The 14,197-nt window shown below is 34.2% G+C and overlaps 2 protein-coding genes across 16 annotated transcripts in view; one reads left to right on the forward strand and one right to left on the reverse strand.

Annotated features, from left to right (window-relative positions):
• Nucleotides 1-11,333, reverse strand: part of LOC125680607 (bromodomain-containing protein 3-like) — a 35,590-nt gene extending 24,257 nt beyond the window's left edge. For 2 of the 14 annotated variants that reach the window (XM_056155440.1, XM_056155436.1), the window contains exons 1-4: nt 10,937-11,322; nt 7,396-7,547; nt 3,049-3,139; nt 2,748-2,948 (exon numbers count right to left, since the gene is read on the reverse strand). In XM_056155440.1, coding sequence (XP_056011415.1) covers nt 2,748-2,948; nt 3,049-3,139; nt 7,396-7,430 — 327 coding nt within the window. In that variant the 5' untranslated portion in view covers nt 7,431-7,547; nt 10,937-11,322. Of the gene's footprint in view, nt 1-2,747; nt 2,949-3,048; nt 3,140-7,395; nt 7,548-10,394 lie in introns of all 14 variants that reach the window. The other 12 variants (XM_056155441.1, XM_056155434.1, XM_048920290.2 and 9 more) reach the window with 11 other exon arrangements.
• Nucleotides 11,334-11,353: 20 nt separating this feature from the next.
• The window catches only part of LOC125680609 (WD repeat-containing protein 5), a 28,057-nt gene continuing 25,213 nt past the window's right edge, over nt 11,354-14,197 (forward strand). The window contains exon 1 of one of the 2 annotated variants that reach the window (XM_048920293.2): nt 11,354-11,633. The gene's annotated coding sequence lies outside the window, so the exon portion shown is untranslated. The remainder of the gene's footprint in view (nt 11,634-14,197) is intronic. The other variant, XM_056155442.1, reaches the window with a different exon arrangement.

Below are 14,197 nucleotides of genomic sequence, written 5' to 3' on the forward strand. Positions count from 1 at the left end.
CCACTGACATTAACATGCATGAACAATAGTGCCATCACTTTATCATGATAATTATGTACCCGAGTCCAAGAAATTAAATAAAATCACAATCCCTTCAACATTGAAGTTAACAGACCCCATTATAATTCTGAATATATAGCCACCAAGCCTGGACCACGATTTTTTGTGTTTTTTTTAAACTCCTTTTGAATTGGGAAAAATTAGCTACATTTTCCCAATATTGGAAAAAATCAATTTTAATATGGGCCACATTGCTCACGGAAGTCACCTTGGCCTATATCTACAGATTTTATTTATAAATTTGCAGGTAAAAACTTTTCCCACCATCTAATTATCTTAACTTGCAACGACTTTCGACCACTCAATTCCCCTTAATTTGAGTCCACTCAATTCCCCTTTTCCAATTATGCTTTACATCAAGTTCAGTTGAATTTGGCACTGTGGTTCTTGAGATGAAGTCGAAAATGTGTCAAGTTTACAGAAAGAGGTCCAACAAGCGAACAGAAAAGTTTAATGGAGCTTTCAACTCAAGTGAGCTAAAATTTTTTTTACATTCCTATATTCAAAATACAATTTCTGAGCTATTAACTCCTGTGATGAAGATACTGTACATCTAGAATTCTATTGAATGCTAGGATGGGTACATGGTATACATATACCAATGTTGTAGATAACAATTAAACGTTATGAATTATGAAAGCAAGAATTTGTGTACACCACCCTGTATAATACATTAAACTGAACATGTAAAAAAAAAGTTGTTTGAATTAGCCCATAAATGAAACACATAATTATTTTAATTACTCTAAGACAGGGTTCTCATTAAGAGCCGGCACCTGACGATTTCTCACCCCCTACTTTGAGTAAAATTGCCGCCTACTTTCTATAGTAAAGACAAAACAAGGCCATGCTATATCTATATATATGGAAGTTAGCTCCTGAGCTTTTGAGTACAACTGTGCAGGATGCTACAACTAAGTACCCACTGATTCAATACTGGTCCCATTGGTGCAAATTTATTACACATCTATTGCTGAACCCTATCCAGTTGAACATTTTTGTGTCAATTCAAATTTTGAAAGGGTTTGACAGGGACTATATTTTGTGGCGGAAGGATTCACTAATCAAAGTTCCAATTTTGCATGATATTACAGTTTCTGTTTCATCCAATGTATCATCTATTTTTATACCCCTATACGTATATTTTTATAATTTATGACAGAGGTAGATGAGACATGGAACTAGTTCAAATGTTGTAACTTATTAACTTGGTTGATCTATTTTTCAAAACAGAATACCGATTCTTAAAAAAGTTTTAATTAATTTACTCAAAAATCTGTATAAAAATTCAGTATTTTTGCCAATAATTCAAAAATTTGATCTCCAACCCCTACTTTTTTAAGTTGCATTTTAAATTGGAAGACCAGACCTTGAAAATTATGTAAAATTTTAGAAATCGACATTACTCCCAATATGTCCTTTTAAACTCTCAATTTTGATATCATGAAGTTTTTTGTGTATCAAGTGCAAAAAGGTCACTATTTATTTCCTTTACCAGTATCAATTTCTTTTTTCATCTGTAGTGTTAAAGGACATGATTATGTATCTATTTTATGTAATGATTGATTTATGTTGCTCATGTTGTATTAACACTAACAGAAAAATCAAGTTTAATTGAATAAATTTTAAGCGCTAAAAGGTCATGTTTAGAAGACTACAGCTCAGTAACAAGTGTTGCGACCCCAGTTATTCTTTTTAATTTCTTAATTCTTCTTCAATGTAGAAATCAAAAATACACTTCCCAAAAAATTGACATTACTCAAAATGTCAGGTGCGAACATCATTAAATCTTGAAACTTTTTTTTTTTTTAACCAAGAGGCTCCTCATGAAGCATAATAGTACCAAAAAAGATATGATCAACAACAATGTTGAACACAATGAACGAAGCACAACAGGAGGTCGCAGTTTTCACTTTGTAAAGATTATTTCCGATTTTGTTTTCGGCAATTCCAATCCCGATTTTCTTTAATGAAAAATGGAAGCAGAGTGAAGCACAGAGAAAATTACGGGTCTGTAATGTGGGGTCATTTTGCAAAGAAACCAATGTTAGGTAGCATTCATTGGGAATTGAATCTTGTTCAAATTTAAGATTTAACCTTTCTATATATTGCGTTGAACCGTTTAGGAAGAATCAACATGAATTAAATATGATCAATAAATTTTATTATAAAAGATTATTTCCTGACAATGTTGGTTCACTACAAAAATGTAAATGAAATTAAGGATGGATTTGGAAATGAATGCACTACTATATAGCACACCTACAGAAAAACGTATCCACGAGTCTAAGAACATGAACACATTGCCGACAAAACATGTCATGGCTTACTATAAAATCTCCTTATCATTATTTAAAAAATAAAGTGTTGCCAGTCACTTGCATGTAAATCAACACATTTTGCTGACATTTTACCAAAGATTTTAATGCCTAAACTCAGGGAAATGCCTCCTACGGCCTTCTAATTTTTAAAAAATTCGACGCTCCCACATTTCTCTGCCTACTTTTTATAAATTCATCTGCTACTTCTAAATTTATGGAGTACCCTGCTATGAAATGATAAGATTCTTTTAAAATGAAAAAAAAAGATGGTGAATTTCCATTTCAAAAATACTCTTTACCACTACCAGGTATGGGGCAACTCAGAAATAGCATATATTACCAAGTCTTTGTAACACTTAAACATACCGGTAAATTGAGAAGTTTTATATCGACAGGTTTGTGAAAAGGCCAGGCATACTGATGTTTCCAAACAGCTTTGAGAACTGTTTTCTGCAAATACTGAAGCTGGTTAGTTTTGCGTCCCTTTGGGTGATCATTTGGCTTCGACTGTTCACCAGAAGGACAAGATGGTGCAGGAGAACCACCATCATTAGCATCCGAGTCATTCTGTGAAAAAGTCAATGAATACAGTCATTTCTCTTCAATTCAGGATAAATGGGTTTCAAATTCAATACAAAACAATTTTACAAAACACAGTTATTCTTACCATTTTGAGAGACTCGGAATCACTAGGGAAATTATATTCATTACTGGAATTCTGCCTGATTGGACTCTGTTGAACAGAGTCACCGCTAGCTCTGAAATTACATCAAAGAAAACAACTGAAATTGAGAGACAAATTTTCATTTTACATACATATATATTGCCTTAAGGCTGTCAGTTAAACAAAATATCATTGAACACTGCTCAAGTTGCAACGAACTCATTTTGCATCTGGAAATTAAAAGCAAGTCATTTTCACGACAAAGTAAATTAGGGTCATCAATGATCTATTTTCATTCATATCAGGACCAATGTTTAGGTTCTTAATTACAAGTCTCAGTTAAAATCAAGTTTCAATAGAAGTTTTCAAACTCTGATAAAGCATCACAGGAACCAAGATTAAGCGACAGTTTGCCATGATGGCAAAGAAAAATCCCAATGAATGTATAAAAATGCAATATCAAATTTTCTTTCCTTCATACCTTCCATCAAACGTTACAAAATTCAAACATGATATGTATAGTGTTAAATCTAGGACACGCATATGTTCAAAAGGGCACTTTTCATTGAGGCAAGACAATTTCGGGACACTTTCATTGTATCATACAATGATAGTAATAGAATGATCATTTAGCCTCTTTAAAGGTTAATACCTGCTAACTTGATTTCAAACTTTTCAATCTACCTTGTGAAATAGAGAATTGTTTATATTAAGAAATATTTTCTAAAACCTGCCCCATACTGTTTGGTGACCCTGGATGATAATCTACTAATTAAGTTGAATTGGCCTAATGTATCTATTCTATGTAACGATTGATTTGTGTTTCTTATGTTGTGTTGACACCAAATAGTTAAATACACGTATCAACACTTAGCGAAAGTTACGTCCCTTGTCAACCATTTCCCGGATAAAAATCGTATTTCCCTACATTGGCCTTTGTAATTTTCCCATCTGTAGCTTTGACATCTGTTATTTTTCCATCAATTGCAGTCAACTACAATAATGCCCCAGATTAGGGCAACCCATTAACTTGTATGAAAACTTGGTAATTGGCTAAAATTCAAAGTAATAACATCTTACATTTGGTAAGGTAAAGAAGGAAAACTTGGTTTTTCACCGATTGACCTTTGACTGACCCCGCAAAGGGACGTGACTCACGGCGAAGTGTTGATACATGTATTGAATCAATCGAGTCAATTTTAAGGGCAATAAGGTCATGTTTATAACACTAGTTTAGTAAAAAGCATTGTGACCCCACCCCCACCCTTGTTTTTTCGTTTTAATTCTTCTTGAATGTAGAAATCAAAAATACACTTCCCAAAAGTGACATTACTCCAAATCTCATGTGTGAATCTCTGTAAGTGAAAAGAGGCCCATAGGTCTCCTTCCGACCTACAAGTCTCGACTGACCTGACCTTTAAGGCCATGGATATTGTTTAAATGATTTATATGAACAAAAAGAATTGTCACAATGCACAAGATTAAATGAGATTTCTGCTGTAGAAGTAGTGAAATATTTCCTAAGATTTAATACGCATAACTAATGTCTTCACTTGCACAAAATCCATGCCAATCTAACTTAATCTAAAAAATCTTGATCTTGAAATTTTTCAAAAAAAATTAATTTAATCCTTCAGTATAACTGGCATCACTCAAACTTTATAGTAGGTCCCAACATCTTCTCATCATTTTTGATGATTATGCGCCTCTCTCAGTCCCAGTTTTAAAGTTTTTATAAATCAAGATCGAAGGCCAGCAAGTAGAGATACTAGTTTGTAGGTTACAACATAGTAAACACGTGGTTATTTTGTGTAAGCAATGGTGTAGAATTACCAACATAGCATGCTGTAGCTGTACAACACTTTGTAAAATTTCACCAATGCCCATGTTTCTTCCCATTTTCACAAGTTCTTTTCCCATTATACCCTAATGTTTGGACTCAAAAGTCACTTGGGTTTTTACCATAACTGGTGTCATCTAAGCTAATGGTAAGAATTTTTTCCACGGACTTCCTTTTCTTCAGCTATGATCACTGTATTTAAAGGGGCATGGACACAATTTGAGCTAAAATTTCCAAAATGTGACAAGCCTTGTTTTCACAACAAAGCATCGAGTGCTGTATCTAACTTGTAACTCAATAACTGATATTCAAATTTTGGTTGACCATTAGAAATACTTTAGTTAAGCACTGTAAACAATAAAAATGGAAAAATAAAATTTGAACATTTTCAGCTCAAATCGCGTCCATGTCCCTTTAAGGTTTGAAAGGATTTGTGCATCATATTCCAAAGATTTGTCATGATGCAGATTAAAATAGTCTCCGCTAACAGTTCATAATCAACAGCAAGACAACTCTTACTTAAACATTGTACAGTTATTGACTGGGTTCAAGGACAACAGCTGTTTTGTTTGACCTGAAAACAGGTCTATTGCCCGAAGCCGTAGGCTGAGATTGGAAATTGCCCATGGACAAGTATTTCTCGAAATATACTTGTCCTACCAAGAAATTTACTTATCCTGGGCATTGTGACAATGGTATTTGTCAACTAATGATAATCTGATGTATAAATGTAATCAAAATCCTTCATTCATATCAGGTCAGTGTGTGAAATAACAACTGACAGCCAGCCCAAATCTTCTCTCAAAATATCATTCCACTATTCCAATCCGAATAGTAAAATACCAAGATGTCTCATCCAAATTCAAAGGCATGTGTAAAATGATGTTCTATGACTAGCTGAATTTATTGCACATACTGAATTGTTTTAAAAATTAATTGATACTCTTATTCAAACTCGATTAATTCATATATACTTGTGCTCTACAAATTTGTATATCTGCGTTAACAAATCGCAATGAATTACGATTAACCCAAATTGTTGCAGACTACATGGCTTCAGCAGATACAAAACGGCCAAATCATGAAAATGTCAGTGATGGAGCTGGAATTTTTTTTTTTTTTTAAAATCTACTAGACAGAAGAAAAAAATCACAGAAATTTTGTTTTCAACTTTTATTTTTAATCAGCAATTGTAACAGTTTAAACATCAACATGTTTGATCAACATTCTTTTTCTATTTCCAATATGATGGTATAATTTAGCAATACACTGTTTTCTCTTTCAACTTTTCTGGTTCATTCTCCATGTCTGAATCCTCATCATTCACAATCTCTGGTATTACCAACGTCAATGCAATGGGTTACCCGGTACAAACTTGTCATACCATGGCATTGTTTTTGGAAATTATAGCCACTCTCAATCTTTAGACAGCACAAGATTATTCTTACAGCTTTAATAGCTTTTTTTTTTTATTTTCATAATTTTTCACTTCCAGTTTTTGAATTTTCTCATGTCTAAGTTATATTCATTCAACCATGTGATAGGTCACATATATGAAGTAGAATGATATTTATACATAAAAGAACATACACCGTGGGTTTACAATTTCCAAGAAAGCAATCAATTGATGGTATACAATAAATTGATAGATTCCATGGCAATTCCACTCCCCTTCCAAGATATTTGATCAAATTTTGTTTGCATAAAAGTCAATCAACAATGCAGATGATATTTTATTCATGTTTTTGTCTGCCAATATGTAGTGGAGAGTTTGTCTGATTTCAGAAGGGGGGTTCTCCCCTGCAAGGTATCTGGGGGCAAAGCCCCTGCATCAGGGAGTCCAAAAATGGATATTTCGACTACTAAGCTTTTCAGAATATGAATCATGTAAACCAATTTTGAGGTTTTAAGCTTTATAAAAATGCCAATGATAGTTAAGTATTGGTTCCCTAACCTAGTTTTAAACAAAGGTCCTACACAATCTACCATGCAACACTTGACTAATAGGTTCTTCAAAAGCTGGACCTTTCAATGGCCTTAAACATTACTGTGGTCTATGTGTACTACTTTGTAAGACCCACGTGTTTACAATCAGTGTGCATTGTGCCCATTGGGTGAATTGTTACACAGAGAATGGAGTTTTCCAGTCCGGAAAGCAGATAAAATTCATGTCTGTGTATATCTGTGTTGATCTACTTGCATAAAGCATGCACAACACCATTTTGAAAATTTCCAAGAATTTAAATATCGAGCCTTAACTTTTTTTTAATTTAAGAAACATAAATTCAGGACTGGAATTCATCTTGAAATTAGGGTCAGTCGGGTTACTGGAAATGCATATATTTGGGGGTGGGTGGGGTGCCTTAAGCAAAACGTATGCACACATCATCATAGGACTTCATAGCAGATAATGATGCACCTAAAATATCGGAAGTTACCAACAGAAATAGAGACAAACCAACATTAGGTATCCAGAATTCTAATCTGCAAGTATGCTGTTTAAAATTTACCTTGTCATATCTGCTTGCATAGTTTTCCCAGTCATCAGTGTAGATCTGGATCAAGGAACGTTCTTTTCCCTGCGGGAAATCCAAATTCCCCGCACATCCCACGCCACATTCGGTCACAACATGGCAAGATGAGAAAACAAAATATAGTCTACCTGCAAATCAACAAACTTGTATGTAAAAGAATGTTGTTAGACCTATCAGCTAAAAGTTTATACATTATCATAATAATAGATTTACATTTATAAAACAAATATGTTCACACTAGTCTATAAATTCTCGTGTACAATGTCATGCTAATTTGCTGAATAGATATCAAAAACAACCACACAATAAACTTAACCCATGTGAAAAATAAAGCATTACTAACCATTGCTTTAATGTTAATACACTTCAGACAAAAATATACAGGTTTTCAATTAGATACCATTGTGATGGCAAGCATCACAATAGGGACCCACTTTGAGGCATTACTTGAAGGAAACTCAAACTTGATCTGTAACCCAATGACACAAATTCATGTATAAATTTTTCAATTTAAAAGATGCATTGATAGCCAAAACAAAGTCTTGAAAAGTGTTTGCACAGATGCAAACACATAACAATTACTACAAGACACCTACCAATTGAAGGGCCTAAAATGGTGTTGAGGGGTTCTATAAATTAAAAAATGTCGGGGGGGGGGGGGGGGGGGGGGGGGGGGGGGGGGGGGGGGGGGGGGGAAAGAGAGAGAGAGAGAGAGAGAGAGAGAGAAGAGAGAGAGAGAGAAGAGAAAAGCACATCATGTGATTTTTGGTGTACCAGTACTTGGGAAATGAGACATTTTACACAAATTTCTTTGCTTTCTGCTTAAGATACCAGTTTTCAATACAGGATAAATTCACATAACTTGTTTGTAATATTAAATATTTCTTACAGTTACTAGATAGAAAGTGTTAAAATTATTAAGATTTCTACAGTACCCTAGTACCACAATATAAGGCCAAATAAAAAAAAATGTGTGGTTCCGGTTACCCGAACGTCCCTAGTTTTTTACCCCCAACCCTAAACTTTTTTTTGACTATTTCCAAAATCAGTTACAATATTTTGCCGAACATAATGCACACCTTTTTCAAGATTTTCTTTTATGAGAAGGGGTGCATAATATATACCACTATACATAAAGGTTTTTGACCCATTTTCCTTCGGGTGAAGCTTGACTATAAGTTCATTCATAGCCAATATATAGATACCGCTAAAATGCTATCCTGTAAACACTTACTACTGGCCATCTAACACAGTCTATGCGAAAGACATCGGACCGTCGGACCTGACCGATGTGCAGTGCCTCAGGTCCGACGCATCATTTTTTACACCAGACCAGAATGTCCGATGTCTCAGTGTCCAGTTTTGAACTTTACTATTTTGATGCGGAGTCATTTAAATGTTTGTGATAAGTAAAAAATAGCACACAAATCCAAATACGTAAATGAATGTGATTAAAACTGCATGGACTGTCTAAAGTATGATATGGGAGGGATCCCTGGTATAGTATTACTAGTATAATAAATAAGATTCCCTTGGTTTTGCATTTTCACGCGTTTCACTTTTTTACATTAGGTTTTTCGGTCTGACAAAATTTGGTTCGGTCCGGTGTGTTCATTGATTACACAGGACCGAATGTCCTGTGTGGTCCAAAAAACTTTCGCATAGACTGCTAACACTAGACAGAAAGTGACTTAGAACTATAGAGTGCTACATAAACAATAGTGAACATTTCAGGTTATATGAATATACTGAGCGATCATCCTCCTTATCTTTGAAAAAGTTGGATAGATTTAAAAACTTGGAAGGGCTTGAAAACAGTACTCTGGTTGAAATATCATTTCCTACTTTCACATGTTCAAAAACATGATTTTGGCAAATGCACTGATCCCCCCTCCCCCCCATTTACTTTTTTTATTTGAAATATATATATATATATATATATATATATATATAAGAATTGTCAAAACTAGGGTGATCCCTACCAATTTTGATAGGTATCTATCACACCATATATAAATGGTACATGCAAAGAAGTGAAAGTAAAAGAAAATTGTGTTTCCATCTAAAATCTAGCATTAAAAAAATGTAATTAAAAAAAAAAAAATAAATTCCCTACCGAACTACCCTATTTTTCAGGGGAGTGTAACCGGAACCACACATATTATTTTATTTGGCCTAAACTTCATATTCAAGTCATACACAGAAGTTTACAAAACAGATCAAGATTCTTGAAATTATTTTTAACATAGAATAATCTTATCTCCACAAAAACGGACTTCATAAAGTTAGCTGGTCAAATAAGGAGTATTGCAGTAGGATTGCATGTATTTGATTCAATGTCAATTAAAGAGGTTAAAAAATACATAGACACAAGAATAGACTTTCTCGCATTAACACTCGATACACCTTTTGGTACAAAAATATCATTTGTACAGTTGCCCACAACATGGCTACCTCTATTTTTTTATATATGTACATGAACAAAACTTAAACAATATAATCAATATATTCTCACTCTTTTAATTTATCCCAACTCAGATGTTCCCGTCACGAGAACACAAAATGTAACTTATGAATTAGCAACCCTACCAAATAGACATAGTAGTCTGTTTTAACTGATTAAACACTGCTATTGAATGACCAAGGCAAAGATGTGTTCTAGACAAGTACTAATGGTGTCATTTAATCTGAAGACATTTCAAACATGTAATAACTAGCAGTTCTGGGAGTAAAGTTTCTTTCCTACAGATTCAAAGCTTAAATGTGCCAGCATGTCACTCCAAAGCTTTTAGCTATTCACTCACTGCCATTGTTAGTGGGTCTACACAGTAAATCAACTCCACAAAGGCAAACGAAGAGATATAGTTTGAAAATGCAACTTAACCCTTGAAATAGGTAAATGTTATTGAATTATTGTAAATTTAAAAACTTTATACTATCTACATACATTAATAATTTCTTAAATGCTTTGAGACCTTAAAACTATAACAAGGAAACGTTGTTTCTTGGAATTATATTCAGGTGACACTGACTCACCGAAGCCATTTTGTTCACGTGCTTCCGGAATTATACATAATGGCGCTTTTCCATGGAAGCGTCCTTTAGATGATTACTATTGGACCTTCCAGAACAACAGAATACAGTAGCAACTTGCAATACAATAGTAAAATACAGAAACATTACAATTTCCATGTCCATTCCCAGTATTTTTATAAACAACAGGGCATAGTGTTACTGCAGCATAGGACGACTTGGGTCACAGACGCGATGCACTAAAAATTATTTTCCTTAGCACATTTCGCACCAAAAATGAAAGATAAAGTTACTTATATAATAATCAACTGATATATAGCATATTCAGCGCAAATATTACAGCAAAGAACGACCTCAATCCAATGCAATTCGTGCTCGTCGCTGTCGTTACAATGGCGGACATGGAAATTGTTGTTTATTTTCCCATTGTAGACATTTTATAATGCTTCGTTGACCCATCTAGCAAAAAATTTACATGAAGTACCCTGAACTGCAGATAGATGTGTACTGCTGAACCTGTTGCAATGTCGGATGGTTCTTCAGGTCCATTCTATCCACATGATTCAATACGGCATCATAACATTCATCTCATTCATGAACGACCATCTCGGTCAAATGAAAAGCTTATATACCTTCTGTACGAAATCGAAGATTTTGATTGGTCAATTTGTGTCACATGACATTTATAGGAATTAAAATAAGACCAAACTATAAATTTCCTTTGTATATTTCATCCCAATACACTTTCATAATGACAAGTAAACTTATCAAGAAGTCTACAGAGTAATTTTTAACAAGTAAGCCATGTACTAGACATCATTTTGAGTAGACGTCAGGAACACAAATGATTCCCTGTGTATGTTGATCAAGGTCTTGGAAACTGATTGGCTACTTCAGTCATGTGATCATGTAGATTGCGACAAAAAAATGTTTGGATGACGAAATGTAAAATAAATTAAGAAATTTATTTACGATAGTTTGTTACAGAGTAAAACGTGTTATTTGGGTATAGGATATATAAGTAATTCATATCACAAGGATTAAAAATATTATGCGCCGATTTTCGTAAACGCATGCGCAAAGCCAATGCATACACATGGATAGAATCTCGTATTTTCTTGTGCACTTTAAAGCCTAAACACAACATTCTTGAAAGGTGAAGACAGCATTCAAGATCGAAGGTGTGTGGTATGATTATAATGAAACTGGTCATATAATGTTTTGGGCATTGGTACTTCATATGGATTTGTGGAGTTTCAGTCAGAAGGCCGATGGGACTTCCCTGATTTCCTCTATCCAATTTCACTTGAAATGAAAACGGAGGGGGTGTTGTAAAAGGGTATTACTAAAAGAATAGGATAAACAATAGGTTTTATCGGGTTTTGGTAGGATGAGGCTTTAATAAGAAATGTTATTTTTTTACGTGACGTTGTATTGGAAATACTCCATCAGAAGAACAGGGCCATAGTAATGTTAAATATTATAGTGTTATATTAATTGATATGCAAACATTCTAAGGTACAGCAAGTCCTTTCAAATCATAACAGATTAAAAAAAAGATTCAGTATATTTATTTCAAACCAACATTTTTTTAAAATCTGAAACGATAAATCTTGAGCAATACATGGTATAACTGACGGCAAATTAATTGAAAAATAAAAGCACAAATATTTAACATATATAATATGTGAATGAATATCTATAACTTGATAGAATCAGAGAGAATATGAAACAATAAACCCATCAAATCAGCAGAAAACATCGATTCATGAATCATTGTCATCCTGTCAGTAATTCCTGCTCGTAATCTCCAATGTGCATTGATCTCGAAGGTCACCATTTTGGAAAAAGCGAAAGAGATACTGAAGCGCGTGTCGGATTTGTAAACAATTTAATATGCCAATTGTATAGAAAATTCACTATTAAAATTACATTTGAGTGGCACATTTGTGTAATTATTACTATCTTACACTTACTGTACTTCTTGTCATTCATGAAACGATGATTGTAATATTTTAAAACAAACGACACGTGTAGTTACTCATGTCGGTTTCCGTCTCGGTCTCAGCAACCCGATTATGTTTGGCAATCATCGTTCCCGTGCAGGGTTTGACATTTACTTTTTTGAGCACTAGACCAGTCGGGCTACTTCAAATGATGTTTACTAGACCTGACTTTATATCCACTAGCCCTCACCAACTTTCCAGAAAAAAACCCTGATAGTTTCTCCATATTTAAATACTTCATGTAAATGACAAACGTTTACGACGTAATTTATTAACTTGATAAACACTTTATTATAGTCAATTTAAATAAACTGTTAAAAATTAACATCGAGTAGATGTCGTAAAACATCACTACCGACCGCGACTTATTTATTAGAACTAAAAATAGAGATTATTCCACCACACGGTTCAAGATTGGTAGTTTCTTGTTTATTATTTAACACGACCAGTCGGACTAGTAAATCGACATTTTACCCAACCGGACCTATCATTTAGTAGACTCGGTCGGTCGGATGTGCCTTAGTGTCAAACCCTGCCGTGTCTAGGGATTCCCTTAAACAGTTTCAAAGGGGGCCACGCCTTGCCTCTGCCCCTCTGCCCTTTCCCAAATTTGAAACAAAAAAAATCGCTGCCCTTTTGCCATTGAAGACAACACAAAAATTCCCCTTTTTGCAACTTCCGAGATATCGGCTCTTCTGTGATAGAGGTACGTTCAGTGTTCTGTTGAACGCTTGGGTGGGTACAAGACGTATACACATACTATAGACTAGCTATGTAAATACGGATGAAAGTGTAAATTTTGTTGATATCAGCCGTTGGTATACATTAAACAGACAATATGGAGAATAATATTTGATTGAATTAGGCCATCAAATTAAATATGAAATTATTTTTTATTTCCTTTTCTGCACGAGTGATATTTTAATCAAAGAAAAATGGTGATTATCGATTTTTGTTTGAACTATTTTATTATTAGATACTAATAAACTTACTAATATTGTGTGTCCCTGCAGTTAGGGTGGTTGCATGATGTCTGGTAATTGGCCTTTAGGCAATATATGAAGGCAGCGATAAGCATTTGTACCCACCGCGTGTGGACGATAGTATGTTTTGCATCTCACTGTTCGTAAGAGTTCTACAAAGGGAAAGAACTATTGGGCAACTCGGAAATTGCGTATTACAGCGTCTGGGTTTTTTTTGTGAAGTTCGTATTATTTGCCGGATGCGATCATAAACATGCAGTATTTGACCAGGTAAATTGAACAGATCGTAATTGATCACTTGTGTCCAAACCAATAATTGGAAGCACGTGATAACGGTATCAATCCGTAGAAACTGAGTATGGTATCTTTTTCAAAAAAGTTTATACCACTTCAGTCTTGCGAAATTCGTTCGGTATGATTTGTGCTTGAAAAATATTAAAATCTTATTTCTATTCCAGATACGTTTACAATGGATTTATATGAGGAAAATAGCTCTTTCCGAGGCTAATTCTGACATGCATTTGTTTACTGAAAACTATCACAAGATTAAGTTCTGAATATTGTGATAAGTTTTTCAATTTGAAAAAAAAGGTGACCGTTTTCTTTTCATCACTATATATAGATGCATTAATACCGTTTTGCTTTTACTGTGAACTGCTTAGAATTGGTACACGACTGAAGTGAACCTAGCTAGCTAGATGCGCAGATTGGCGCACGCTCTTGTGTACCTCAAGAAGTATGAAGGGGTAATTATGA

Source organism: Ostrea edulis, chromosome 2 (genome assembly GCF_947568905.1).
Source record: "Ostrea edulis chromosome 2, xbOstEdul1.1, whole genome shotgun sequence".
Lineage (NCBI taxonomy): Eukaryota > Metazoa > Mollusca > Bivalvia > Ostreida > Ostreidae > Ostrea > Ostrea edulis.